At 49.3% G+C, this 26,576-nt stretch overlaps 1 protein-coding gene across 1 annotated transcript; it reads left to right on the top strand.

The window, feature by feature from the left end:
• Positions 1-1,278: 1,278 nt before the first annotated feature.
• On the top strand, positions 1,279-6,226 carry Emx2 (empty spiracles homeobox 2). The gene is made up of 3 exons (XM_051199907.1): positions 1,279-1,821; positions 3,832-4,016; positions 6,002-6,226. Exons 1-3 carry the CDS (start codon positions 1,413-1,415, stop codon positions 6,167-6,169), a joined length of 762 nt encoding a protein of 253 aa, XP_051055864.1. The 5' UTR covers positions 1,279-1,412; the 3' UTR covers positions 6,170-6,226.
• Positions 6,227-26,576: the final 20,350 nt, after the last annotated feature.

Below are 26,576 nucleotides of genomic sequence, written 5' to 3'. Positions count from 1 at the left end.
AGACACTCTAGGGTGAGAGCTGGAAGCCCACCGCAACTGCACAGGCACAGCTAGCTTCTTAGCTTTCCACTTGCAAACGAACCAGCCGGGTCAAAGACTGCAAACGCGTGGACCCTGGAACCTCGAAGCTACGCTTGGCTGGAGGAGAGGGAGGACACCCCCCTCCTCGCGCGCCTAGGAAACCTCGGGAGTTTTGCTGGGGGTGGGGATTGGTACGAGTGCAACGGTTTAGCCCTCGCCCGGAACCAGTCCCCGCCCGCTTACCCTCGCCGGACTTCAGAAACCATCTCAGTGACCCGGACTCCGTGCGGCAGGGGACAGTCGCAGCGGACCTCGGGGGTGAAGAAATCTGTGCGTCCGTCCGTGCTTCAGTCCTAGCAGCTCCCGCGCCACAGGCTTAGCATCCAGGGGTCCGCTGCAGAGGCAGCGCGGGCCGAAGATTCTGCAGGGACCCGAGTGCCCCGGAGGGAGTGGTGTTGGCGCAGTGGGAGGCGGTGGCTGAGGGGGAGGAGGTGGGGAAGGAGGAGGAGGAAGAGGAGGAGGAGAAGAACGAGGAAGAGGAGGAGAAGCGGGAAGCGGAGGAGGCGAAAGAGGAGGAGAGATGCCGCAGCGGGCGCCGAGGGAGCGAGGGAGCTAGCCCCGAGCGACGGGCGAAGGCACCGAGAGGTCGGCGGCCGAGCGGGCGGCTGGAGGCTCAGCCTGGGCAGCGGCGCCGACTCCGTTCCACTCTGGGCCGAGATCCAGGCCTCCGGGTTCCCAGGCGTTCGCCTCCCTCTGACGCACTTTAAAGAGTCTCCCCCCTTCCACCTCAGGGCGAGTAATAGCGACCAATCATCAAGCCATTTACCAGGCTTCGGAGGAAGCTGTTTATGTGATCCCCGCACTAATTAGGCTCATGAACTAACAAATCGTTTGCACTACTAGTGAAGAAGTGAACACTTCCATGGATTGTCCTTGGACTTAGGGCGCCCTGCCCGCCTTTTGCAGAGGAGAGAAAACTTTTTTTTTGCCTCCCCCGAGAACCCCCCTTCCCTGCCTCTAACTCCAATCTCCCCCCCCCAACGCCATCTCGCTCAAAAAAAAATATTACCCCAATCCACGCCTGCAAATTCTTCTGGAAGGATTTTTCCCCCCTCTCTCCAGGTTGGGCTCGTTTGGTGCAAGATTCTCGGGATCTTCGGCTTTGCCTCTCCTCCCCCTCCCCCTCTTTTCCTTTTTCCTTTCCTTTCTTTCTTCCTCCCTCCCTCCCTTCCTTCCTTCCTTCCTTTCCCTTCCTTCCCCCCCACCCCCACCCCAAACAAACGAGTCCCCAATTTTCGTCGGTCCTCGCCGCGGGTAGCGGGCGGCGGAGGCAGCGCGCTGCGGTCGCCGGGAGCAGGGAGCCCAGGGCACCCGCTCCTCGGCGCAGCAGCATGTTTCAGCCGGCGCCCAAGCGGTGCTTCACCATCGAGTCGCTGGTGGCCAAGGACAGTCCCCTGCCTGCCTCGCGCTCGGAGGATCCCATCCGTCCCGCGGCGCTCAGCTACGCGAACTCCAGCCCAATAAATCCGTTCCTCAACGGCTTCCATTCGGCCGCCGCTGCCGCCGCCGCGGGCAGGGGCGTCTACTCCAACCCGGACTTGGTGTTCGCCGAGGCGGTCTCGCACCCGCCCAACCCCGCCGTGCCGGTGCACCCGGTGCCGCCGCCGCACGCCCTGGCCGCCCACCCCTTGCCCTCCTCGCACTCGCCACACCCCCTCTTCGCCTCGCAGCAGCGGGACCCATCCACCTTCTATCCCTGGCTCATCCACCGCTACCGATATCTGGGTCATCGCTTCCAAGGTACGTGCCACGTCGCGGAACTGAAGCGCGCCGCTCTGGTTGCCTCCTTCAGCTTGCCGGGCCTGCTCCGGGTGGCCGCTCCTCAAGGCCTGGGCGGAGGTCAGCCCGTATGCTCGGTTCTGAAATCAGGCAGCGAGGGGCCCGCGTGGCGTAGGTCCCCAATTTCTGAAGCCGAGGTTCGTTTGGGTTATTGACTTGTCCACCCCTTAACCTTTTGGAAAGGGGTGCGAACGAGGTGTCCGGTGGTATGCACCCGGGTCGGGCTGCCTGGGACAAGCTGCGGGGGGCGAAGTCCACTGTATGAAGCCCTGAGCCCACGAGGTCCCCAGAATCCTGGTCCCCTGGACCGTGTCCCCAGCCGGGATTCAGACCCGGCCACATGGCCAGGTTCACTGGACTGTTGAACTGTACACCCACATTGACTCCACGCCCCTCCAGTCCAGACCAGAGACTTTTAGGTCTTCAAACCCTTTACGGAGGCCAGGGGACCTTCGAAACCTCAGAACAAACTGTTCCCTTTCTCCAGCTCTGGAGGCCCAGGGAGGGGCGGATCAGAGAGCGAGGAGAAACCTCTGCAGCTCCACCGGCTCTCCCCTAGACCTGTTTAATTGGGGCACCCGCTGGACGCGGAGGGAAGGTTCCGTCTGGTTTCTGTTAGGTTGGTTTTGTTTTTATTTAAAAAAGAAAGAAAGAAATTAAGAAAAAGAAAGGGAAAACCTAATCGAAAGAAGGCCCGACAAGGGAAGATAGATTTGTTTGGGTGTCTTTATTCTCCCCCCCGATTTATTAATTTTGTTTGTTTCTGGGTAGGGGTTGATAGGGAAGGTAAAACTTTAGGAAAAGGGTTCGAGTAATTAATTTTCCGACTAGAGTCCTTAAAAGATCCACCTCGGGCGGGTCAGGATCGATACCAAGAGGCTTGTCCATTCAATAATACTTTACGTTCATGTCAGCGTCTAGAATCGGGTAGATGCCTCCTCGCCATTATATACATATATATACAAAAAACCCCAAACTGAAGTAATACACCTTTCTCCCTTGGTTCAGGATTGAATTTTCCTCCACTCCCGCTGGGACTACTGGCTGGTTTTTTTGTTTGTTTGTTTGTTTTTTCTTCCATTGCTTGTTTACTTTGGTGGAAAGATTTACTTTTTTAAAAAAAAAATACGAGAAGCTGAAATACCCAGCCTTGCTTTCAAAGTTTACAGCTCAGCTTCCTTATTCTCTGCCAGCCACGTTCTTGGTCGCCCCACCACATCAGGAGCAGTCCAGATCTTCGTGATGTGACTGCGGACCATCGCGGGGCGAGTGCTTGCAACTCGGTCACCCCGAGGCCCCAGTCGCTTCACCCTCCTCTCCTAGCTTTCTGCAAACCGGGACCCCCCCCCCCCCCGGAACCGAGTACTCTGGAGGCAGCCGCCTTAGAAACTGGGCATGCTCTCCTCGAGATTCCTGTCCCAGCCCGGCTGCAACGACTCGACCGGCCTCTGCCTGCATTTTCCCAGCGAGATAGCAAGACAAAAACTCTTGAATAAATCCGCGAGAATTATGGGTAGAGTCCCGCTGTTCTTCCCAAGCTTAAGTAAAAAATTTAAGTAGGCTAGAAACTAGGCAACCTGTTCTTGTTCTTGGATGGTGGGCACCAATATCCTAGACCCTGCTCTGTCGCTCTGGCTTCTGTTCCAGACATCCGTCATTGAAATATCCAGGCCTGCGGTGCCAGGGTAGTTGCGGAGCCCGCGGAGGTCTGGAGTTTGAGGACTGGCCCCTCAGAGACAACTGCTAGTTGGGTACTGCCCAGGTTGGAGCCCCGGGGGCCAGGGTCGGGCGGCTCAGCCAGAGTCCTTTTCAAGAGCCTAGGGAGAGCCACCGGCCTGGCGGAGGGTCTGGCGCAGCGGACTAAGCAGAGACCCGGGGAGCTAATGCTGGGCCAGCCCGGCTCCAGAGAAACCTGGAACTCTGGCCTGGGAGGCCCCCTAACGAATGGTTCTTCTGCTGTGCCCCCTGCAGGGAACGACACAAGCCCCGAGAGTTTCCTTTTGCACAACGCTCTGGCCCGAAAGCCAAAGCGGATCAGAACCGCCTTCTCGCCGTCCCAGCTTTTAAGGCTGGAGCACGCCTTTGAGAAGAATCATTACGTGGTTGGAGCAGAAAGGAAGCAGCTGGCTCACAGCCTCAGCCTTACGGAAACTCAGGTGAGTGTGGCCCAACAGTTAGGGTAGCCCATCCGGACCCAGGCAGTCAGTGCCCAGCACCAGGCCGAGCTCAGAGAGGGCTCCTGGAGATTATTTGCACTCCAGAGCTCCGGATCAGTGACTTTTCAGGTGCTCAGCGTTGTTGGGGCAGTGTGAGGTCCTTTTTCTGCTCGCTGCTCAGGCCTGGCAACTCCAAGCCATGATACCTCTGTACTTTTGGTGAGAGTTTTGGGGTCCGAGAGGTGGCTAATTGCAGCAGGGTATTATGGTGACTGGGGCTCATGGTTGGAGAGGGTAGGGAATGAGGGGTAGATATTTGTTCGTAAATTACCCACCCTATTATTCTTAAGGGAATGCCGGGGAGTCAGAAGCTGGAGGTCAGGCAGGCTGAGCGATCTTGAAAACTAGAGAGCTTGCAGAGCTAGCCTTGGGCGACTCGGCCCTTGTGCTTAGCAAGTGTTGGCAACCTGGCTTGGGTTAGTCCCAAAGCGGGGAATGGGTTTCGGTCTACAGTAGGCGCTACCGTACTCCCAGACGCGAGGCAGGGTCAAAGTGCCCAGTAAACAGAAACGTTTTGGGGCTGAGTAAGTTGTATTGCTTTTTTTGAGAAGCTCAAATTGAGGATTTTGTTTTTAAAAAGTTCCCCCTCCACCGGGGAAAATAATAAGAGGACCTTGTGCGTTTGTGCCGGGCAGGCACAAGGCAAGGCCCAGCTGATTTCTCCTGGACAGCCGAGGCAGCGGTGGTCTTTGTCCGCCTCGGTGCCCACACTGCCTGGAGTCTTTGTGTGCGTGTCAAGCTTGGAGCACACCGACGCGCGCTTTGGGCAAACGCGGGGGTGGGGAGTGGGGGGCTGAACTGTCCTCCCCTTTAATTAACAAACTCAAGGCAAATTAAACGCAGCCTTGTTCCCACTCTGCTTTTTCATGGGGGCACTTTGGGGGACGGGAGCATTGAGGTAGAACAAGTGGGTCCCTGTGGGACTCTTAAAGGTGGGAGTTGGGAGGCATCTCAGGAGCCCAGGGGCTCTGACTGGGCCACCGCGATCAGGACCTGGGCTGCAGTCACTGCTGCCATCTTCATCTGTAAGGCGCTGCTGGACCAACTTGGCCAGTGCTGCTGAATGGAGAACCCACCACCCAACTTCCCCAGGTGGCCATTGGTGGCAGCTGACTTCAACCTCATTGCTCACTAGACTCCTAGCTGCTGGGGAAGGCTACCAGACCCTGTCCAGAGGGAGGAGATGTGGCTGAGGCTGAAGCCAATCCTACCTTGTTAAGGGACTGGACAGGAGCGGAGGGAAGAGGCTCTTTTCTTCTCCCCCCTGTTCAGTTTCTTTTACTTCCTTCTTAAATCACCGGCTCCCTGAAGCTTTCACTCTGCCCAGGCCCTGAGTGAGGCCTGTAAAAAGTTGCTGTTCACTCGGCTTCCTCTGGGCCATCTCTAGCCCCGCTCACCTGCCACTGTTCCCCAGCAAGGCGGGAGAACAGGCAAACTCCTGTCCTCTACTCAGGGCTTGGCCTGGCGCAGGAGGCGCTATATTTAGGCAACTTCAGACTGGCAGAAAATAGAAAGCACATTAGGCCCAGCAGAGACTGAGGTCTTTTCTTCACTCACTGGCTGAGCAAGCAAGAAACATGCTTTTTTTTTTCTTTATATTTTCCCATTATTATTATTTACAAAGTCTTGCATGCTTTGCAAAAAGCCTTTGCTCTCTGTGGGGATGGATGTGTGTGGGAGAAATGTCTCCAATGAGGGTACTGTGGCCCTTTGGGAAAGGCTCATTGGTAGGTTTTGGAAGGAAAAGGGACTGGACTTCTTACCTGGAGTCCCTGGTCTTAGAAGGGAGACCATGGAATGGTCAGTCCTTGGGGTATGTGTATGGGGAGGGCTGAGATCAGGCCTTGGCAAAGGGACAGGCCTCTGGCGTTTGATAGGAAGGCACCGTGAAGCATCTGACGATGCCCGCTTGCCTCTCCCCACAGGTAAAAGTATGGTTTCAGAACCGGAGGACGAAATTCAAAAGACAGAAGCTAGAGGAAGAAGGCTCAGATTCTCAACAGAAGAAAAAAGGGACACACCACATTAATCGGTGGAGAATTGCCACCAAGCAGGCGAGTCCAGAGGAAATAGATGTGACCTCAGACGATTAAAAATACAAACCTAATCCCACAGAGATGGACAGCATGGCGCAAAAGAGACAGGGAGAGGAGGGGAAGAAGGAAAAAACAAAACAAAACAAAACAAAAACAACCCTACAAAACCAAACCAAACTGCACACACATTCACCGAGAAAGGGAGAGAGGGGAATCAGAGCAGTGGCTCGCGGCAGACTTTGGACAGCAAGGATACTGGACCGGGCACTGAGCAGGAGAGGATGGAGGCCCCTTCATCAACATGCAACCCTCGTCTAAAGAGGCAGCTGAGTGAGTGAGAGAGACAGAGACTGGGAGGGAAAGAGAGAAAGGGGGAAGAGAGAGAGAGAGAGAGAGAGAGAGAGAGAGAGAGAGACAATGATCGGTCCTTGTGAGGCAAAAGGCACACCCTGACAAGAGGAGCTGTCAGTCAAATGCCAAACCAGGGAAACAAGATGATTGACAGGTATTCCACTTCTCAAAGTCCATTTAGAAATGATAATTTTTTTTTTTAAAAAGGCACAGGACTTTTAATTTTGCACTTCACAGTGTTTCCCCCATCTTTAATTAGAAATAACATACAAAATTCCACGACTAGCCCCATCCTACACCTGTTTCAAAAACTTGAATTGCATGTAGCAGTTGTTGGGCGAATGGTGTCTAAAAAATGAATTGTAATTTTATTTTTCTGTTAAAGACAGGTTCTGTGTATTTTTATTTTTTTCTGAGAAATGTGCAGTCTGTAAAAAAAAAAAAACACTTTTTGATACCTTCTGTTGTCAAAGTGATTGTGCAAGCTAAATGAAGTAGGCTCGGAGATAGTGGTCCTCTTACAGAAAAATGAGGGAGCAGGATTGGGACAGAGGGCGGGGGAGGGTGCCCCAGAGAGGAGTCAGGACTTACGCTGGGGTTGAACAGCAGCACCACCAGCAGCAAACAAGAACAACCAAAACCTAGATTAATTCCATTTCTTGGATATTTCCTTTCCTAACATGCGGAGACTTAAGTCCACCAAGTCAACTTTCCTTAGAAAGTGATTGCCATGTAGTGTAATGGCCGTTCAGGACTTTAAGATTGTCTGTTGCAAAAGTGGAAGGAAAGACTGTAGGTAACGGGGTGGTGGCAGTGTGGCCAAGGACATGGGGTTCTCAAGCACTGAGTTTTTCTTCCAAGACCATAGACTTACTAAAGAGGGTGACAAATGCTTCCTTAGTGTCTTCTATACCAGAATGTAAATATTTTTGTGTTTTGTGTTAATTTGTTAGAATTCTAACACACTATATACTTCCAAGAAGTATGTCAATGTCAATATTTTGTCAATAAAGATTTATCAATATGCCCTCAGAGTAGTTGTCTTGGGAAATCGAAGTGGGTCTTTGCAAAAGTAGCTCTCTAATTCTGATATGGTCCTTTTCCAACTAGACTCGAGAGACCCTGCTCCCCACCCACAAAAGAGCCACACTGGTGGCTTTTGGGGGCCATGCATTAGAGAGAGACCCGAATGTAAAGGGAGAGGATTAGGACAGCCAAACTCTTTCAGAGGAGGGGAAGGTGAGGAGCTGTCCAGGCAACTTCATTGAAGGAGTTTAGTTTCAACTTCAGGCTAAAAAGCTAAGAGAAAATTCCTACTTCTCTGTTCCTCTGTTTCTTTTAAGTTTAGAATGTAGTTGTGGACTGAAGAATATCTGCAGGAAAGAAAGCTCTTGGAACCTGGATTCAGAGGCTTCTAACTCTGTTTCTGACTTCAAACCCCTTAAGGACACATTGTCGACCTCCCTTTCTCCTCTCCCCTCCTTGCTTTCCTTTCTCTGTTCTCATCTGCCAAAAGTGATGGGGATGAGCCCAAAGGCCCCAGACGCCTTATAAGGCAAGCATTTTGAGAAATCTTCTACTCTTAATTTTAGCACAGAAAAGAAAAAGTTGTAACCATTCTCAAAGAAAACTTCACTCTTCCCCTCCTCCCCCTCCCCCTTCTGGGGGTATGAGGTTGTTTTTGCATGCTTCATTTGCTTCCTATCCTGATAGGCTGCATTAATCAGTTTTATTTCCATTGATAGAGAAACCTCGTCTGTTCTGTTCCAGCTACAAAGCGTCCTGTGAGCTTTTGTGAAAGTGCAAATCAGTTTAAGCAATTATCATACCAGGAATATGAAGGGGAAAGAGGAGGCCTTGCCCAGTGGTCTCCTTTAATCTCTTAATCCACGGATCCAGGGGGGCTGCCTGGACATAATTTAGGACAATCTCCCCCACCCTTTACACTGTGATAAGGCCAAGTTACAATGCAGGGCAAAAATACAAGCTTTGTTAACATCCTGCCTTGAAAAGTTAAGATTAGACATTCTGTGAATGTGTGGGGACTATAGGGCACCATGGAATCTTTTCTTTCTGTTTTTCCTCTCCTCCCCTAAAGGAGGCTTCATTCTCTGCTGCCCTCCCTCCTCCTTGCTCCCTGTCTCTCTGTAACCCTTATCCCCTTGGTCTTGGTCCCAGAGTAGACCTGGCTGCTCATATTATGAGATCACAGAGACCCTTCCTCCGAAGTGTGTACTGTGGGGACAGCAGACAGAGAGGCAGTTCAGGAAGACACAGGTGCAACCCGGGAATCCCACAAACAGTGCTGGAGCTTAGACCACTTCCGCTGTGGGACCCTTGGTGACTGCTGGTTAGACCCAGTGCTTGGCATTTGCTGCTCCTAAAATACGGATCCTTTTCACTTGAACAAGGGCAGGTTTACCTTTTCATTCTGCCCTCCTTCCCAAACCTAGAATGGCTTGAGTACAGAGTATAGTATCGTTAAAATTGAGGCTGATCCTTCCATAAAAAAATGCCCCATCTTGATAAAAAGTTTTCTGCAGTAACCATATACTTAAATTTAAGTACAAGAAAAGGGGGGTGTGGTGAAGAAATTTTTTTCCTAAATGTCCTATACAGTGTGACAGCAATAAAATCATCAGAGAATACTATTAGCTTTGAGGGGGAAAAAAAACCTAAAAGCTTTATTACAAACCAAGCTTTGAAAATAGGGGGGATTAGGCGGCTGAAAGGGTCCCACAATGGTAGGAAGAAAAGGTTTCATGCTAATGAGGTTAATGCCCTTTGTATCTCGGGCCTCCACATCTTCATTACGCGCTATCTCCGGCTGCACCGAGCGGCTCAGAGAGCCGCAATCCACTCCAACGCCCCCCTTCCTGGCCCAAAGAAGGATTTGATAGCCGCTCTGTTCAAACTAGATAATTATATCTTTTCAAGTCGGAATTAAGATAAAGAAAGTGAAGCAGAGGCGGCTCGCCTTGATCCACTGCAAACAAATTTGGCGCACTTTCGAGTCCTTCCCCCCGCCTCAAAAAGGCAGGACAGTCAGCTTATTAGCCGCTCGTTTGCTTTATTAATTCATCTATTTAAAGTGGCAGGATTAGAGCGTCTAATGTGGGCGCGGGCTGCCGTGGCGCTGAGGAATATAAATATTTGCGAGATGCCATCCCACGATGCCTATCTGGGCTGGGGCAGGGTGAGCGGGGGGCGCATATGCTTCGCAGTCCGTCCCCTTTTCTGCGCACTCGAGCTTGGTTGTTACCCGCGGGTGCTGTGTGCCCACTCGTGTTGTGTTCCATGGGTGCCAGGCCTGGATCCTCCTGGGCAGAGCTCTCTATATGCATGGCATTCAGGGTTGTGCTGCTGTTCCAGAGCACAGCAGACTGTATGCTGGTGTCTCGCTTGTGACTTGTAGGCTATAATTTGATGACATATTTGCGGGACTTTCTCCCTGTAAACCCCCCTGCGTCAAAAAGATGTTCAGGAGCCCAAGTTTTCAGTTTCCTTTCCTAATAGGGTCAGGTGGCCAGGGCTACTTTCTCCTGTAATACACACCTGTACCGAGTATTTCTTCCTTCGAACCTATACCTTCCCGAAGCGACTAAAATCATTCGGTGCTGGCAGAAACTTTGGATTTCCTGCAGTCACCGTTCTTAGCTACATTCTGGATGTATAGAGTTCCTGCTCCCTAGGACTCTGTTCCTGGCAGCCGAACCGAGCCGGAGCGGGAGCGTTGGCCGAGGCCCGGAACCTGCCGGGCCACTTTTGTAGTAGGGGCGGATCGTGGCAGCTTGAGAGGCAAGCCAAGTCGGCCGAGCAGAAAGGGGGCTTCGGCCTGCGTGCGCGCCGGTTGGGAAACCTCGGCTCCTCCCCGTCCCGCCTCGAGTCTCAGAAAACAAAGTCCTGGACACACTGGAGGGGTGGGGAGGATTCTGGAGGTTTGGAGGCCGCTCTGTGGTGGTAAGATAGGGGCCAGGCTGGGCTGTCTGCAAGCAGGCAGTTGCAAGTCGGTATAAGGGTGAGTTAAGTGGAGATTTGGGATTGTACATTTGCAATCGGTATGTGTCTCAGTCCACCATACGGCTGTGTTCGTGGATTGTGGGCAATCATTCCCACCTAGAACTCGATGTGTGCCAGTGCGGATCTATCGTTTGCGGAGGTTACAGTTCCCTGCGTAGGTTGACTGTGTCAAGATGTCCATCTTCTCTTGTGCCTCTAGACTGTCCTGAGTTAGGACAAGAACTTGCAGTTACAGAGCCGCGGGTGAAGTGCCTATTAAGGTGTGAACACGTAGCTTATTAGATTTGTAACCAGGTGTGGTCGCACAGGATGCGGGTGAATCCTGTTCGTTTGCATTTTAGAAGATAGTGTGGGGTGCGTGACTTGTGGGGACACTTCTTCCTGTTTGAGTGTGTATGTGTGTGTGTTCCTTTGATGAACATCCATGACCAGCCCTTAGAATAGCATTTTTGTATCTCGAGGTCTACGTTTAAGAAGAGTAGCAGCTTGGGTTGGGGTGGTGTCACGAGGTGCACCACCAGATCCCAGAGTTCAGTAAACAACAGCGGGTTTTTGTAACTGCGCTTCTTTTTCTAGGCCGGTCTCTATTATTTCCGCAATCAGCACTTGATTTATTTGGGTTCCGCCTCGGAGTCGCCGCTTTGGGCAGGATCGAGGATGCCGGCCTACAGGGCTAGGCCACCACGCTGGGGTACCGAGCCTAGATGCCGAGTTTGCAGCTCAGCCCCTGATTTATTTTCCCCAACCAGCCTCATAGCGAGGGGGAAGTGGGAGTTTTGAGAACCCTCTGACCCCAGCCGTGACCCTGCTCTGGGAGGCAGCTTCTCCAGGCACGACCCTGTGCGCCATGAAACCCGAAGCGGTGCCACGCTTGAAAGCGAAAGGTCCATTCATCAGCCGCGCCCCAGCGTCTAATTGGCCTTTTGTTCATTAGAGCTTGTGCCCAGCGGGGGAGCTTGAGAGGGCCCCCGGGCTGCAAGTCGGGGTGCCTGGTGCAGGCTGGGGGTCGGTGCCTGTGCCCCAGGCTGAGGTCTCCATAAGGGCAAAAGCCGTCACTCTCCTCGGAGGGGGCGCCAGAGCGCGCCAAAGATCGCAACCACGTGCAAAACTGCGCTCCTGGAGGCAGGTCTCCAAGAGTTCCGGCTTGGTCCTGGGTCTGCGGAAACTCTGGTTTCTTCTACTTGTCCCTTCCTCATTCTCCTGCTAACCGAGATGTCCTCTTGTACCCTAGAGATTTTAAACCTGTCCTCCAGCCTCTCTCAAGTTTCCAGCCCAGGTGCAGCCTTTAGGGCTGGCTTGGGCTGGTACTCCACCTGTTTTTATGCTTCCAGTTTCTAAGTCCTGGCTCTCCACTCACCCCAGAGACTTTACATTCCTCTCCCTAGGCACCAGCTCTTACTGTCCTGGGGCTGGCACCCCACTTCACTGATAAGGGGACTGAAGAGGAATTTTGACACACGTCAGGGAGTTGGGAATGACCCAGGGATCAGAAGGAGAGGAAAACTAGGCCTCTAGCACTACAGATTCCATATCCACTTCCAAGTCAACTCACCTATCTCCCATCCTATGTGTAATTTCCAAATTGAGCCTGGGGGCCCCACCCCACCCCACCCTCTCTGTGCATTCTCCAGAGGAGCTCTAGACAGCAAGGGACTCCTCAGGATACACCCAAGGACCAAGACGCACCTGAGGGAGGGGTCCCAGTTGTGCCTAGGCTGGGAGTTGGAGTTGCTTTTGGAAAATGAGCCAGGATGACCAGCTTTTTCTGGCCGTGGACTGGCTGTCAGCACCCTCCCAGATCTCTGTGACTTAGCCTATATATAGGACCCCGAATTGCTCCTGTCCCTGGCTACCTCCAGGTCTATATATAGCCCAGGTCTCCACAGCCCCGACTGGACCCTGACGTCAGGAAGAACTTGATCTTGCCTGCTTCACTCCTGCTTCTGAAACTGATCCTTGAAATGAGAGAACAGACTCTACACAATTCCCATGGCCTTGACATAAGGTACAGCGATAAATATACACCACTAATGAGCAATTACCATATAATCACCTTCCAATTAGCTCGCATAATGATGAATTAAACATTCTAGCAGGCGGGATTAGGTTTCTTACTTTGTATATTATTTACGAAGGCTATAGCTTCTGCAAAGAACCAAATATCAAATTAGATGGGGGAATTTTCACTTGGGGGCTATTAGATATTCTGGCCAATGACTGAGTTCTGGTCATCATCAAGTGAGGCCTCCTGAAAGGTACTGGCCAGTTCCTTTGGATGTTTATTTGCTCATTTCCTTTCTTTCTTTAGGTTGCAATTTCTTTTCCTCTCCTCCTTTACCACCCTGGTCCTTGGTGGGAGGCTAAATGACCAGGGGATGCCAGGGCCAGGCACTGGGAGCAACCTCAGTCTAAAGGGAGGATGGTAAGGAAAGCCCCTTCCAGGGACTGTCTCAGGGACCCAATCACTCTAGACCGTGGTGCTATTTCTCTGCAGCCCAGGATGGATGCCCTGGCAGTGGGGGTGGCCTCTTGCCTTGTGGGAGCATTCTGGGAATAAACAGGGCTGCTGCAGAGTGCCGGCCCTGATGGCTGCTGCTGGTCCCAAGGAGGACTCCCCTAGGTGCCTGGCCTTCCTAGGGTCCCTAAAGGGCCTCTGAGTGTTCCTTTCCGACTTGTACACCCTTCCCACTCCAGGTACAGGGAGGGGAAGGGGGTGGGGATAAGGAAAGAAACAACAAATCTCCGCCCCGCCCGCCCGCAGCCACCTCTCCTGTTCGGAAATGAATTTGGGCGAGAGATTAGTTCCTAATCTGATCTAGCGCTGCTGACATTTGGGAAGAAGATGAAAATGGCAGCTCAATTTCATTGCGAAACGGGGTCACTTCGCGGGGCTCTACTCCCCAGAGAACGTGGACGCCCCTCCTCCTTCCCAAACCAGAGGAAGAGGAAGAGCTGGAGGATGATCTGGAGAGGTCGGTGAGTTGCTGGACTGGAGACCCGGGTTCATGGGGTTCATGGTGGGATAGTAGGGCTGGGCCAGCATCCTCTGTCCATCATTACCTGCAGGTAGGGCACCTGCTTGTGCAGGCTGGAGAGCTGCTGGCTCTCCCTCTGGACTGAACTGGAGAGCCTCTTTCTTACAGGGGGTCCTCATGGGAAGTGAGGAGGTTTCAGACTTCCCCAGGAAGGTCATTAAAGTGCAGTGTCCCCAGGGCATTTAGGATGCTTTCTCTGTGCTCTTTGGTTTCTGGAGCTTCAGGATCCTAAAAGGTAGGAGCTAGGACTTCCCCCAGCAGAGCTCCTCTTTCCTCCCAGACAACTACACTCACTGCAGACCAAAAGCTGATTCTGTCATGTTCTTGATCACTCAGCAGGCCCCACAGTGTCTATCTAGCATCTACTCTCAACACACTAGCTACACAGTAGTGGTCTGCCTCATTCTGGATGAGGCAAGATGGGGCTGATGGAGTGTGTTACTCGAGGACCTCCACTCAAGGAAGGACTCTTGGGGATCCTGGTACATCCTGGTGCTGATCTAGCCTCAACTTCAGTGCAGGTCAAGGAAGAGGAGGGAGTCTGTGTGTCAGACTCTGGGACTTGAGTCTGACGGCAAGGGTTCTATGCCTGAGTGTGGCAATGTGTGTCGCTTGCTACTGACATAGATATGTACCTGTATCTGGACGTGCCTGTATAGTGTGGGACACTGGGCACATGAACCACACGCATAAGGATGCATACGGCCATAGAGGATAGTATTCATGCTATCCGTATGATGTCTGTGTGTGCAGCTTAGGAACAGGTGTCCTTTCTTGTGGGTGGGTGGTTGTCTTGTGGCCTAGTAAGTGACTGGATTTCAGCAAAGGCTCGCCCCCAGCATATTGGTTGGGCTTCTTCTACAGTGCACAATCTGAAGGGCAAGGGTGTCTGTGTTGGGTGTGATGTCCTTAACAGTTGCTTTAAGATGGAGCGTTCTTCTGAGAAGTCCTATCCCTACCGGTACACATCTAGCTGAGGATTATCCCTTGCCCCTTTCACAGTAGGGACATTCTAAGTTACAGCTGTCACCACCACCCGTGACCCTCAGAGTTCCTGAACATCATGCGTGGGCTGAGTCACTGGGCGTGCATGTACCCGTAGGAATGATTAGAAGTGAGTGTTCTGAATACCTTTTTTTTGGGGGGACACAGGTGTGATAATGGGATGGGACATGACTTAGCATGCTTGTGGGAGGCTTAGGAGGTTCACGGGGTATACAGTTAGTGTTTTATACTACACAGCCCCCTTCAGCAAAGACAGTCCCATCTCTGAGGGCTCACCTCAACTCCTCCTTGCTCCCCTCTCCCTCATTCCAAATGCCTGCAATTATGCCCTTCCAGGAAACCCAGAAGGGTTGTATAATACTGTAGCTCACTTGAAGTGGCAGGATGCGGCTTTGTTAAGCAAACGATGCCATGTTGATTCAGATGGTGAATTTCTACTTGTTGTACAGGAACAGCACAGGGGGCTTAGGTGCTCCGAGGTGGTGAGTCCACTGAAGTTTAAGGACAACTGGAACACATTGAGGATCCCTCTCCTCTTCTCAGGCCCTCCGACATCCCACAATGCGCTTTCCTCAAAGCGCTGAAAAGGAGAAGTTATTTAGACGATGCTACACACACACACACGTAGAATATAGAGTGTGGCAGAGGAGGGTGTGTGTGTTCACCTATATGCCCATGTGTGATGTGTGTGTGCATAGGCTGATACTATAGTTCCATAAGCTCTCAGAGTACAGCCCTGGAAGACTGGGCTCACTTCCTGTCCTCTGGAAGGGGATAGGTTGGCCAGGAGTCTCTGTGAGCATCAAAGCTCCTGCTCAGCTCACAACCATGTCCCCTTTCCTGACCCCTGGACCATAAATAACCATGGCTCTTGCTCCAAGCACCTACTGGAAATGACGATGTTATGCTATCGGGTCTCTAGAGCAGAACAGTGGGTCAACGGAACATATCTGGGGGACAACAAGAGCCTCAGGGCTAGGAAAGCAGCTGTGCCCAGGAGGAGTGGAAACTGGTTTTTCCATTCTCTGGACATCCCTCCCCCTTGGACGTTACCTCACATCCCAGAAGTGATTTAAACACGACAGGGAGTTGGTAGATACTTTCACAAAGATGAGTGTCATACATCCGTTAAAAGTTAAGCCATACTTGGAGTTCTAAAACGGGAGGGCTTTCTAGTCTTATTTCTGTGGCTCTGGCAAATACTTTGATGGGAAGCAACATGTGGGAGGAAGGGATTTATTTAGCTTGTTTAGGTCATAGTCCCAGATAGTGGGGAAGTGAAGGCAGGGACTCAAGCAACTAGACACTTCATGTCCATAGTAGAAAGGAAAGGGAGAGCAATGCATGGATTCTTGCTTGTATGCTTCCTAGTGTTCTCTACCCTTATGCTGTTTAGGGCCCAGCCTGGGGAATGGCATCACAGACAATGGGCAGGGTCCTTCTACACTGTGGGGATGTAGGACCCACTTCAGTCGGCAACCAAGATGATCACCTATCTACAGGTCCACAGATAATTTCTCATTAAGATTTTTCTCCCAGGTGAATTGAGGTTGTATCAAATTGACAGCTAAAACACCCATCACAGAGTGCCTAAGATACATCTATGTGAACTGACGAAAGCAAAAGGAATATGCAGGAACCGAACCATTATCAGTACAGAATAAATCACACACACACACACACACACACACACACACACACACACACACACACTGTGTGTATTACTGGCATTTGCTTTGAATCTTTCTACAAGGACAAAGAGGAAACTGGTAAAGAGATGCTGACAGTCTCATTTGAATGCAGAAGTGTGGCTTCCCATCCCCCTCAGCTCCTACCTCCCCTCATACCTTCTTGAACACTAATTACTCCTTTGTCACGGATTTTTCCACCAATGGAGCCCCAGGTTCCTGGTGGTCCTTGTCCTGTGAGTTGAATTGTGTCTTCCGAGTTTATAGACTGAAGCTCTAACTTCTGCTAGCTCAGAATGGGACTTTATTTGGAGAACGTGTCTCTAAAAAGATAATTGTGTTAAAATGCAGTCATTAAAGGGGTCATTTATGGGACGAGGAGATGGCTCGGCGGGTAGAAAATTTAACACACACATATCTATTTGGCTTGCAAGCATGAGGCTGGCGTTCAGATCCTGGAACTTTCATGAAAGCCAGCTAATCCCAGTGCATGGATAGCTGTGACAAAAGACTTGTGTCACAAGCTGGCTAGGCAGACTAGATAAAACGGTTAAGTTCACTTTTTAGTAAGAGACTATGTCTCAATGTAAAAGGTGAAGAGTTATCTAGGGACACACTCAACATCAGCCTTGGGCCTCCACATGTGTGCTCACACATATGTACAGGCGTGTGTGCCACACATGCAAATGCACGCCAGACACACATGCAAAGAAAGTGACTTGTGCTGATACCTTACTTGAACAAATAAAGCCTGCCTGGGGGGTCAGAGAATGAAGCTCGCCTTCAGCTAACGACAGACCTTTATGGTTAGCTGGTGGCGAGCTCCATCCTCTGACTCCCCAGACAGGATTTTTTGTTCAAGTAAGATATCACAGCAGTGACTGGAGACTTTATATATAAAGAGGAGTTGTGGCTTGGGGATACAGCTGAGTAGTAATAGCGTTTGCCAAGCCTGTACCAAGTGCTGGCTCCATCTCTGGCACTGGAGTAAGGGGAGAAAGGGAAAGAGGAAGAAATAGAAGCACACTGAAGAGAGGATGCGAAGGTATGTGTATGCATCTACAAACCAAGGCTCCTTCAGCTGGACCATCCCCACTGGCTCCTTGATCCTAGAGTCTAGCCTCCAGAATCATGATAAAACGTATTTCTGTTGTTTAACTCACCCTGTCAGTTCCTCTACCTTATCGTGGTGACACTGGCGAGTCAGTATAGACAATAAGGTCAAGGTGAGTCTTGTTCTGTCTACCCTCCCCGCGCCTTCCCTATCTCAGGCTGTTTTGAAGGAAATTTCAGACTTTATATATTTTCCATGGTAACAATTTTAGGATGCATCCCTAGCAGGGTTATTTTCAAAGTTTAGCCACAGCGCTGTGATTGCTCAACAATTCTGTCCAAGAAGCGATGCACTGAATCTGTGAAGGAGACATTTGTGTGGTGACTTTTGGTCAACCAGTATAGGTTCTAGAGTCTTCTCAGAATCCAGCTCCTACTTTTTTGAACATGACACTCCCAAGCTGTGAACCCTAAGGAGGCTGATCCATGCTGGGAAAGTTGAGCGAGCCTACCCACTTTTGCCCTCCTTACCTATTAACTTGCCTTTTCCCCAGAAGGATCGGCCCTGAGTTACAACATCTGTAGTATCTGTGAGTCTTACTTCATAAAATAGCTTCAGAAATTTCCAGTAACATTCTGGGAAGAACAAGAGCACAAACAGTGCATGACAGAAGATCTATTGTATGAAACTGGAAACATCAAGAATATTATAAAGACAATCCTTAGCAGAAAGAACAATGCTAAGTGTGACACTACTCGGTTTCAAGCTGTCCTACAGGGCCATAGTGACAAAAATATCATGGTAGTAGCACAAAATAACTCATAGACCAATGGAGTAAATGGCCAAGAAATAAATACATACAGTTACAGACACCTAACTTAAATATATTTTTAAAGTTCTTTTTTATGTGTGTGAGTATTTTGCCTGTATGTATGCCTGTGAACCACTAGTGTGCCTGGTAACCTCACAGGCCAGAAGAGGGTATTAGATTTCCCCAAAGCTAGGGCTACAATGGGTTGTGATGTAGATGCTGGGAGTCAAACCCAAGTCCTCTGGAAGAGCAGACAGTGCCCTTGACTACCAAGTCTCCTTTTCAGCCCCACATCTATCAAAAACATTCACGGAGAAGAGGGCTCTTCAACAAACTGTGTCAGGAGAGCTGACCACATGTAGAATAAACGTAGATCTGTGCCTGTCGGTCTGTACAAATGCCAGCCCAAATGGGTCAAAGACCTGAATGTAAGACCTGAAACTTCAAAATTGCTACAGGTCTCATAAAATGCTTCAAGATCCCGGCACAGGTAAGAACTTTCTAACCAGGACTTCAATGGCACAGGAAACTGTTTCAATAATTGACAAGTGGCATTTCATAAAATTAAAAATTCTTTTTTTTCTGTATTATATTTTTTTTTATTACTGGACAAACCATTCCCATCTTAAACATGACCAAATCTCCAGGTTAAAAATGTCGATCTCCACCCAGCTGGCAGATCGATCATGCTGATCATGATTCAGTACAAGCTCTCAGTCTTACCACTGCGTGAATCTTTACAGGCCCAGCTTGGTCCTCCAGTGCCTTCTCTTGGAGTTGTACCTGATCTTGTTACTGGTTTTCATCTGAATCCACTGAGGAATAGGACGGTTTTGCTTCTGTTTCTTGGTTCTGAAAGTCTTGTGAGAAGACATGGCAAGAATATGAGTTGGCCGTGTGCTGCATGATGGCGGAGGAAAGGCGAAGAGAGAAAAATTAAGAAGTCTGAACAGTCAGTTTTGATGATCCCTCCTGGAAGGCATCACCTCCCCTCCCCCCCCCCCCCGGGAGGGGAGGGAATGGGGTGGGAGGGGGTTGGGGGCATGGGAGGGAGAGGGAACTGGGATCGATATGTTAAATAAGAATATATAAATATATATATATATATATATATATATATATATATATATATATATGAATTCTGTGCAGTCAAGGAAAAGCATCGCCAGAACGAGGAAATGGCCTCTCTGCCTGGTATATACCAGGCAGGGGATTAGTACACATTATATATAAAGAATAACAAATTAAACACTGGACTCCACACAAATCATCAGATTGATAAATGGGTTTGTGAACTGAATCAACACGTCTCAAGAGACAAAATACAAGTGACCAAAAAAAAAAAAAAAATGTGAAAGAATATTCCATATCCTTCACCATCTGGGAAAGGAGCATTAGAAATGGTCTATGATTCTGGGTCACCCCAGTCAGAATGGCCGTGAACAAGGACAAGGCATCAACCACAAATGCCGTTGAGGTTGTACACTTATTTATGGTGGGAATACAAACGTGAACATGCACAGCCATTATGGAAAACAGTATGGAACGTTATGGAAAACAGGGGGAAAAAAAACCCCCTGGAGATAGAATGATCTTGCTACATGATTATGGGGCATGTTGCAGAGGTACTTGTAAATTCATGCTTGCTGACACATTATGAACAGTAGCCAGAACAGAGAACCAGTCTAGGTATTCGTCAACAGATGAATGTATAAGGAAAAATATAGTACACAGAGTGGGATTTTGGGATTTTGCAGGAGTGAATAAAAAACGAGATCTTGACATTTACAGGGAGGTGGTAGGTGCTGGGAATCATGCGAAGTGAAATAAACCAGACTTAGAAAGACAAATACTACGTTTCTTTCATAGTTGATTTTGAACCTAGATTTAAATGTGTGTGTGTGTGTGTGTGTGTGTGTGAGTGTGTGTGCGTATGTGTGTGTGTGATAGAGAGAGAGAGACATGGGGTCATGACAGGGGAGGAAGAGGTCTTTAGAGAGATACTTGTAAAAGAAGGCAGAAGGTAGGACTGACTAACAGAGAAAGGGAACAAGTTTCTGAAGACAGGACAAAGCAGGGGAGTCGAGGAGTTGGGACAGAGCCTGTTGCGCATGTGTATAAATGCAGAGTCCATTTTTTTTTGTATGCTAACAAAAAATATTAATTTAAAAAGAAAAAAGTAGAGAAAAGGATAGGAGAAAGAAATGCAAAGATGAACGTTCGTGGACCCACTTTAGAACCTAATCTGTTGACCCTGTGTGCCAGGTGCATCTCATAGCCTGTAGCCATGGAGTAAACTCAGTAAAATGATGGATGAAGGTTTCAGAGCTAGAAATGGCTGGCATGGTACCTGGTTAGAGGGTGGGAGGAACCTTGAAGCTCATTTGGTTTCTGCACTGTGGCCCTGGGGCCCTGGCTCTGAGTTCATGTCTTGACTTGCAGTATTCCACAAATGTTCACAGTAGTTCTTTGTGGAAAGTTCTCTGAGAAAACCCATTGTAACAGTTCATGATGCCTGCCAGTTTGCCAGGATCTAGAATCAGCCACGGGACAAGTCCCTGAGCCCACCTGTGAGGAATTTTTTGTTAGGGCATTTGAAATGGGAAGACTCGCTCACTTTCTCCTGGCTGCCTACCCATGGAAATCTGAGGGGAAAGCTCTTGATATTTGGTTTGTTGCCTACATGTTCCACTGGCAGTTAATCTACCATGTTGCTGCCATCTCTGCTGATGCTGCCAACCTTTGTGGACACTGGAATCTTTTTTCACCTTTCAAGATGAACAGAACAGCAGCTCCCCAGGAATCCCATGGACCTTTAGCACCAGACTGGGACTATTGAAGCTTCCAGTCCTGTAGATTGAGCAGCTACCCTAGCTATTGTAGTATAAAGAGCCCCTGTAGGACAATGTTACGAGCATGTTTTCCCCACCGGCCTGGTCTCACTGCCAGGTAGCACCAAATAACTCACAGAGACGCTGTAGTTGATATAAAGCTGTTGGCCTGTTATTAGCATTTCTTATTGGCTAGCTCTGTCTTAATTATTAACCCTTTTCTAATAATCTAAATATTTCCATGTAGTGAAATAATTCACTTTGCTTCTTTGGCACTGATCACGCCCACTGGGGGGTGGAGCCAGGGGAGGAAGTGACCTGTGGAACTGGGTCTGAGGAGGAGCCAGGAACGCTCTCTTGCACTCTCTTGCTGGCGGGATGCAGAGAGGAGAGTTCATCTGTCAAGGTTGTAAGTTATTTCTTCCTGAATAAACATCTGTTCGCCTATTTGTTTATCCTGATCCTTATTAAACCGCAATATCTGGTGTCAGAAGTGGGATCTGGATTTTTACAGGACCTGGGTTTCACCCAGGTGGCAGATCCCATTCCCTTCCCCCACTGTCCTTGAACAGGCCATTGCCTTGCCTAACCAGGTGGACACGCCCAGCTTGTGAGATGTTTGTGTCTGTCCTGCACCTCCTTTTATTTCCACTGAGGTCCTGAGACCACTGCTCACCTCCTGCCCATTCCCTCACATTGCATTCGCTCAGAGCCCCTGGCTCCATCCCCCAATGGGCGTGGCCAGCGCCACAGAAGCAGACAGAGTGAATATCTCACTACAATTCCCCTTTTAGTCTAAAGAAAAGATTTAGGCTTGATACAAAACTATATACAAAACAGTGAATAACAAGTGTGCTCTAAGAAAAGGAAAATCGAGAACAAAATGACCTACATTTCCATGTGGTCTTATCTTACCGAAGTGGAGAGAAGGGTCGGCGTTCTACTCTCTCCGTCCTCCATGTTGAATCTCCTCCTACCTCTCCCAGAATCCTCCCTGTCTCCTAGTCCTGCCTATCTTGCTTTCCTATTGGCCAACAGTGTTTTATTCATTAACCAATATGAGAAACATATTTACAGAATGACATCTCCCATCATGACAACCCAGGCAGTATTATGTGATCCAATCTAATAAACCTTCCTTTAACATACATTCATTCCATCAATTCTGTTCCTCTAAAGAACCTTGGCTTAAATACCATTTTATAGGTGAACAAACTGAGGTCCATGAACTAAGCGAGGGTCTCAAGTTGCCCTTGAGCTGAATTTGGAGACCTAAGATTTGAACACAAGAAAATATAACTTTGATGTCCAGATGTTTTGGTTCCTAATCCTTCATGTTTGACCTTTTACATTTCGATTCGATCTGTTTTTGTGACTCAGAGACTTTGGGTGACCCCAGGAGACAGTGACATACTTGAGAGCCTGCATTTACCCTCCCTAGATTGTTGATTTTGTGAGGGAAAAAGCTGCCCATAAGCAGACTGGGACAGAGGAAGCAGGGCGTTTGGTTGCTGATCCTTTCCAGGCAGAACAAGAATTTCCTTCCCATAATGATGTGTGTGTGTGTGTGTGTGTGTGTGTGTGTCTACATTTGTGCATGTGTATGTGCATGTGTGCAGGTGTACATATGTGTATGCGTGCATGTGTGTATGTGTACATATGTGCAGGTGTGCATGTATACATGTGTGCATTTGTGCAAATGTGCATGCATAGGTGTGCATGTGTGTATGCAAGCCTGTGTGTGTGTATGAATGCATGTGTGTGCATATGTGCAGTGTACATGTGTGTATGTATGCATGCAAGTGTATATGTGTGTATACTTCTATATATGCAGGTGTGTATGTGTGCATGTGTGTATGTGTGCAGGTGTGTATGTGTGCATGTGTGCAGGTGTGTATATATATGTGTATGCTTGTATGTGTGCATGTGTGTATAGTGCATGTGTACAGGTGTGTATATGTGCATGTGTGCACATGTATATATGTGCATGGTGTATGTGTGCACGTGTGCATGTGTACATGCATGCATGTGTGCATGTGTGCATGTGTGGGTGTGTGCATGTGTGAGTGTGAGCAATGTGCATGTGTGTGTGCATGTATGCATGCATGTGTACACTTGTGTATGTGAGGTGCTTTATTTACCCTTCCTTTGTGGACTGGGTTCTCATCATGGCCACTATGCCCTTCTGCAGACGTGAACAGAACTCCCTGGATCGCAGGAGAGCTTTGCTTCTGTACCTGAGAACTTGCATGCCAGTGGCTCTGCCTCTGTTCCGTTCCAATGCCAGGAGCTTTGGCTGCTCACTCCCTGCTCTGGCCTAGCTCAGATCACCCATGGGAATATGTACCCACAGAAGTATCCAGCCTGGGATATCTGAGAGCCTGGGTAGAGCTGCATGAACCCCAGATTCACCCCTCAGGGAGGATCAGCCCATGAGTGTCTTGCTAGCACTGAGCACCTTGGAATGGACTTTTTCTGAGGTCCTGGCCTACATGTTGCTTCCTGGGAGCTGCTGGGCTCTTCTGGTGCCCTGTGTCCACAGCTTTGGGATGTGAAGTCCTGACCTCTCAGAACAGAGCCTTGTGAGGCTTTCCATTTTCTCTGCTTTGGCTGCATTGTTAAGTAGTGTCCCTGGCAAGTAATTACATCCACGGCAGCTCAATTGCACCCTCAGCAAATGAGGTGCTGATCTGAGGTAATTAAGCAACAGTGTGTGCAATCTAGCTACTGTGGGTACCTCTCCTTCCTAGTGCTGGGTCGCAATACCCTGAAGAGCCCCTTCCAAGGCACAGGGGAAGCCCCATGCATGTTTGACCTTACTTCCTTGCTAGGCCTTTGTTGAGACACCTCAAAGTCAACTTCTCCTAGGTTTCCAAACACTGGGAAGAGCTCTTAGATGTGTCAGGGTGCCGAATGTAATTACCATTCTTTAGGAAAAAGAAAACACAACGAGCTTGCTTATTGTTTCCTTAATTATATGTCTTGGATATAAAACAACCTCTTGGTGGTGATGAAGTGTTGATTAATTACCCCAAACATCCCTTTGGGTAGTTAGGAAATGTCTCTTTGACCTCCATTTCAAGGGAGACATCCTATCCCTTTTCCTCTGATCTGCATTGACAAAGCATGTGTTGGGGCAGTGGGGCCTCAGCTGTGGGACATGGATTTAGGGGGTCTTGTAGGCCTCAGGTAAGGGGAGATAGGCAGAAACCAGAATTGCTACCCGGACTGGATAGGGGAGGATGTAGCAAGGTGGCATGTTCTAGTGGCTTAGGGAGCCATCTCTTCCTGTCCTTGGAGAGCTGTTAGGAAGCACTCCAAAGCCAGCAGCAGATACACAAGATGGAGCTGGAGAGTTCACTGCCACAGGTGTGGCCTAGGGCACTGTGGAGGCGAGGCCAATGGCGCTGGGTGCTGAGGGAAGTGAAGGGTGTGCATCTACCAATAAGTGCAGCATATGTGTGGATATACATTTATTTATAGAGGGACCTGTGTAAGTGAATATGATATACGTACTATGGATGTTTATATACTGACATATATATATATATATATATGTATGTATTCATATATGATTGTATATGTGTTTTAGCATGTATGAGTTTTTATGAATATATGATGTTCTGTGTGTGATGTATGTGTTTACAAGAGTGTATGTGGGCATGTGTGGGTTTTATATATATATGTACATATATACACACATATGTATATGTATATGTATATATACACATCTATATTTACACAGCTGTGTGCATGTGTGTGTATATATGTATATTTTGGTATATTTGTAAGAGTATACATATTGATATGAGTATATAGTATGGATTTATGTTTATGTGTACAGAGGTATGGTGAACATGTACGGGTGTGTATGCATGGATAGAAGCATGGAGAAGGGTACATGTATATGGGGTGTATGTGTATGTGTGTGTGAATAGGTAAAGGTGTGTGTATATAAGCATCTATGTGTCTCTATGTGGGTGTGTATGGATATGGATGTATGTATATTGATTTATACATGTGATTGGGTGTATGGGTATGTATGTATGTGTAAGCGCATATGTAAGTGTGTGTATATGTGTATAGGTGTACATATAGGTATGCATGTAATGTCTGTGTTGGAGAGATGAGTGATGATGGGGAACTTTCCTATTGTGTGTACAAATAAGGGTGTGTGTTCATAGGTGTGCATGTGTGTGTATATACTGGCATGTATGTATATAGGTATGCATATGTGTGTGGTATGGGTGTGTGTATGTGGGTTGTGTTCAGGTATGTGTGCATAGGTATGGACATGGATGTGTGTGTGTAAAGTGAGTGTAGATAGGTGTGAATATGGGTGTGAATATGAGTGTGTATGTGAGTATACCTGTGTGGGCATGTCGTGTGCGTGTGTGTGTGTGTGTGTGTGTGTGTGTGTGTGTGTGTGTGTACTAAGATGAGTGATGATGGGGAAATTTCCAGCCAGGTCACTTACAGGGGTCTGAAATGCCACACTCTGGATCTTGTGCTGGGACCCTCTACCTCCAGGAGTGCAGGAAGTGACTTCCATACAGCCTGCAGCATTCTCTCCGGCTTCCTGCTCTCAAAACAGGTGGGTCAAGTCCCCTTCCTCCCCTCCTCCTCCCTATCCTCCTCCTTCTGCTCCTCCTCCCCCTTCTCCCCCTCCTCCTCCCCTCCTCCTGCTCCTCCTGCTCTTCCTCCCCCTCCTCCTCCTGCTCCTCCTCTGGCTCCTGCTCCTCTTCCTCTTCCTCCTCCTGCTCCTCCTTCTCCTCTTCCTCCTGCTCCTCCTCCTCCCCCTCCTCCTCTTGCTCCTCCTCCTCCTCACCCTCTTCCTCCTGCTCCTCTTGCTCCTCCCCCTCCTCCTCCCCCTCCTCCTCCTGCTCCCCCTCCAGCTCCAGTCCTCAGCCTGTTTTCTACAGCTCTTCTTTTCCTTCACTTCTATTCAACTCTTTGTGCTCTCTAGGTGCCTGCCTTTTCTTCCTCACTACTAAAAATGCTCTGGGTGGCCCACAGGGAACATGCGTAAACTCGATTAATGATGCATAGGAGATCTACATACATTATAAAGGGAAATGGAACATGCTTGGGAAAGCATATATTGAAGCCTGTAGGTCAGCGGGGAAGCTGGCAGCCAGTCAAGTTAGAGGAGCCAGTGACAAGGACAGAGGGTAGCAGTTACCAAATGCTCCCTGTGCGGGGCTCTTTACTGCATGCGGGTGATCTCATCTTATCCTTTTGCTAATGTCCCTGGAGGTGGGGACCCTCATTAACCTCACATTAAGAACGTACACGTCAGGCTCAGAGTGGTTCGGTGTCCTGCACAAGGTCACACAGGTGGTAAATAACTGAGCAGGGGGATTTGAGTGGAGTTGCCACCTGGTCTCAGGACAAGATCATCTGTAAGCGACACCAAGGAGTGACTGTGGTGGCCTTGGGATGATGAATCGGCTCCTAGGATGCATTGTGTGCCAAGGAGGCTCACTGGGAGCACGGTGGAAGCCGAATGTCGTGGTTGGGGGAGAAGAAAGGTGGATGGTCCTATCAAGGGTCCGTGGGGAGCTATGGGAAACGGGAGGGGGCGGTGTTCAGACTTCAGGACTCATAGCTAAGGATCAGGAGCAAGGAGGCCCAGGCCCAGGGTGCTGGGAGGCAAGATCCTCACAGTG

The sequence above is a fragment of the Phodopus roborovskii genome, unplaced genomic scaffold, assembly GCF_943737965.1.
Source record: "Phodopus roborovskii unplaced genomic scaffold, PHOROB, whole genome shotgun sequence".
NCBI classification, from domain to species: Eukaryota; Metazoa; Chordata; class Mammalia; order Rodentia; family Cricetidae; genus Phodopus; species Phodopus roborovskii.
This window is presented reverse-complemented; position numbering and strand designations above follow the sequence as displayed.

Excerpts from the sequence above, each read along its gene's own strand:
- Emx2 (XM_051199907.1), top strand. The coding sequence starts at position 1,413 with ATGTTTCAGCCGGCGCCCAAGCGGTGCTTCACCATCGAGTCGCTGGTG. Across the intron at positions 1,822-3,831 it reads TCTGGGTCATCGCTTCCAAG|GGAACGACACAAGCCCCGAG; the intron begins GTACGTGCCACG and ends TGCCCCCTGCAG. Across the intron at positions 4,017-6,001 it reads TCAGCCTTACGGAAACTCAG|GTAAAAGTATGGTTTCAGAA; the intron begins GTGAGTGTGGCC and ends CTCTCCCCACAG.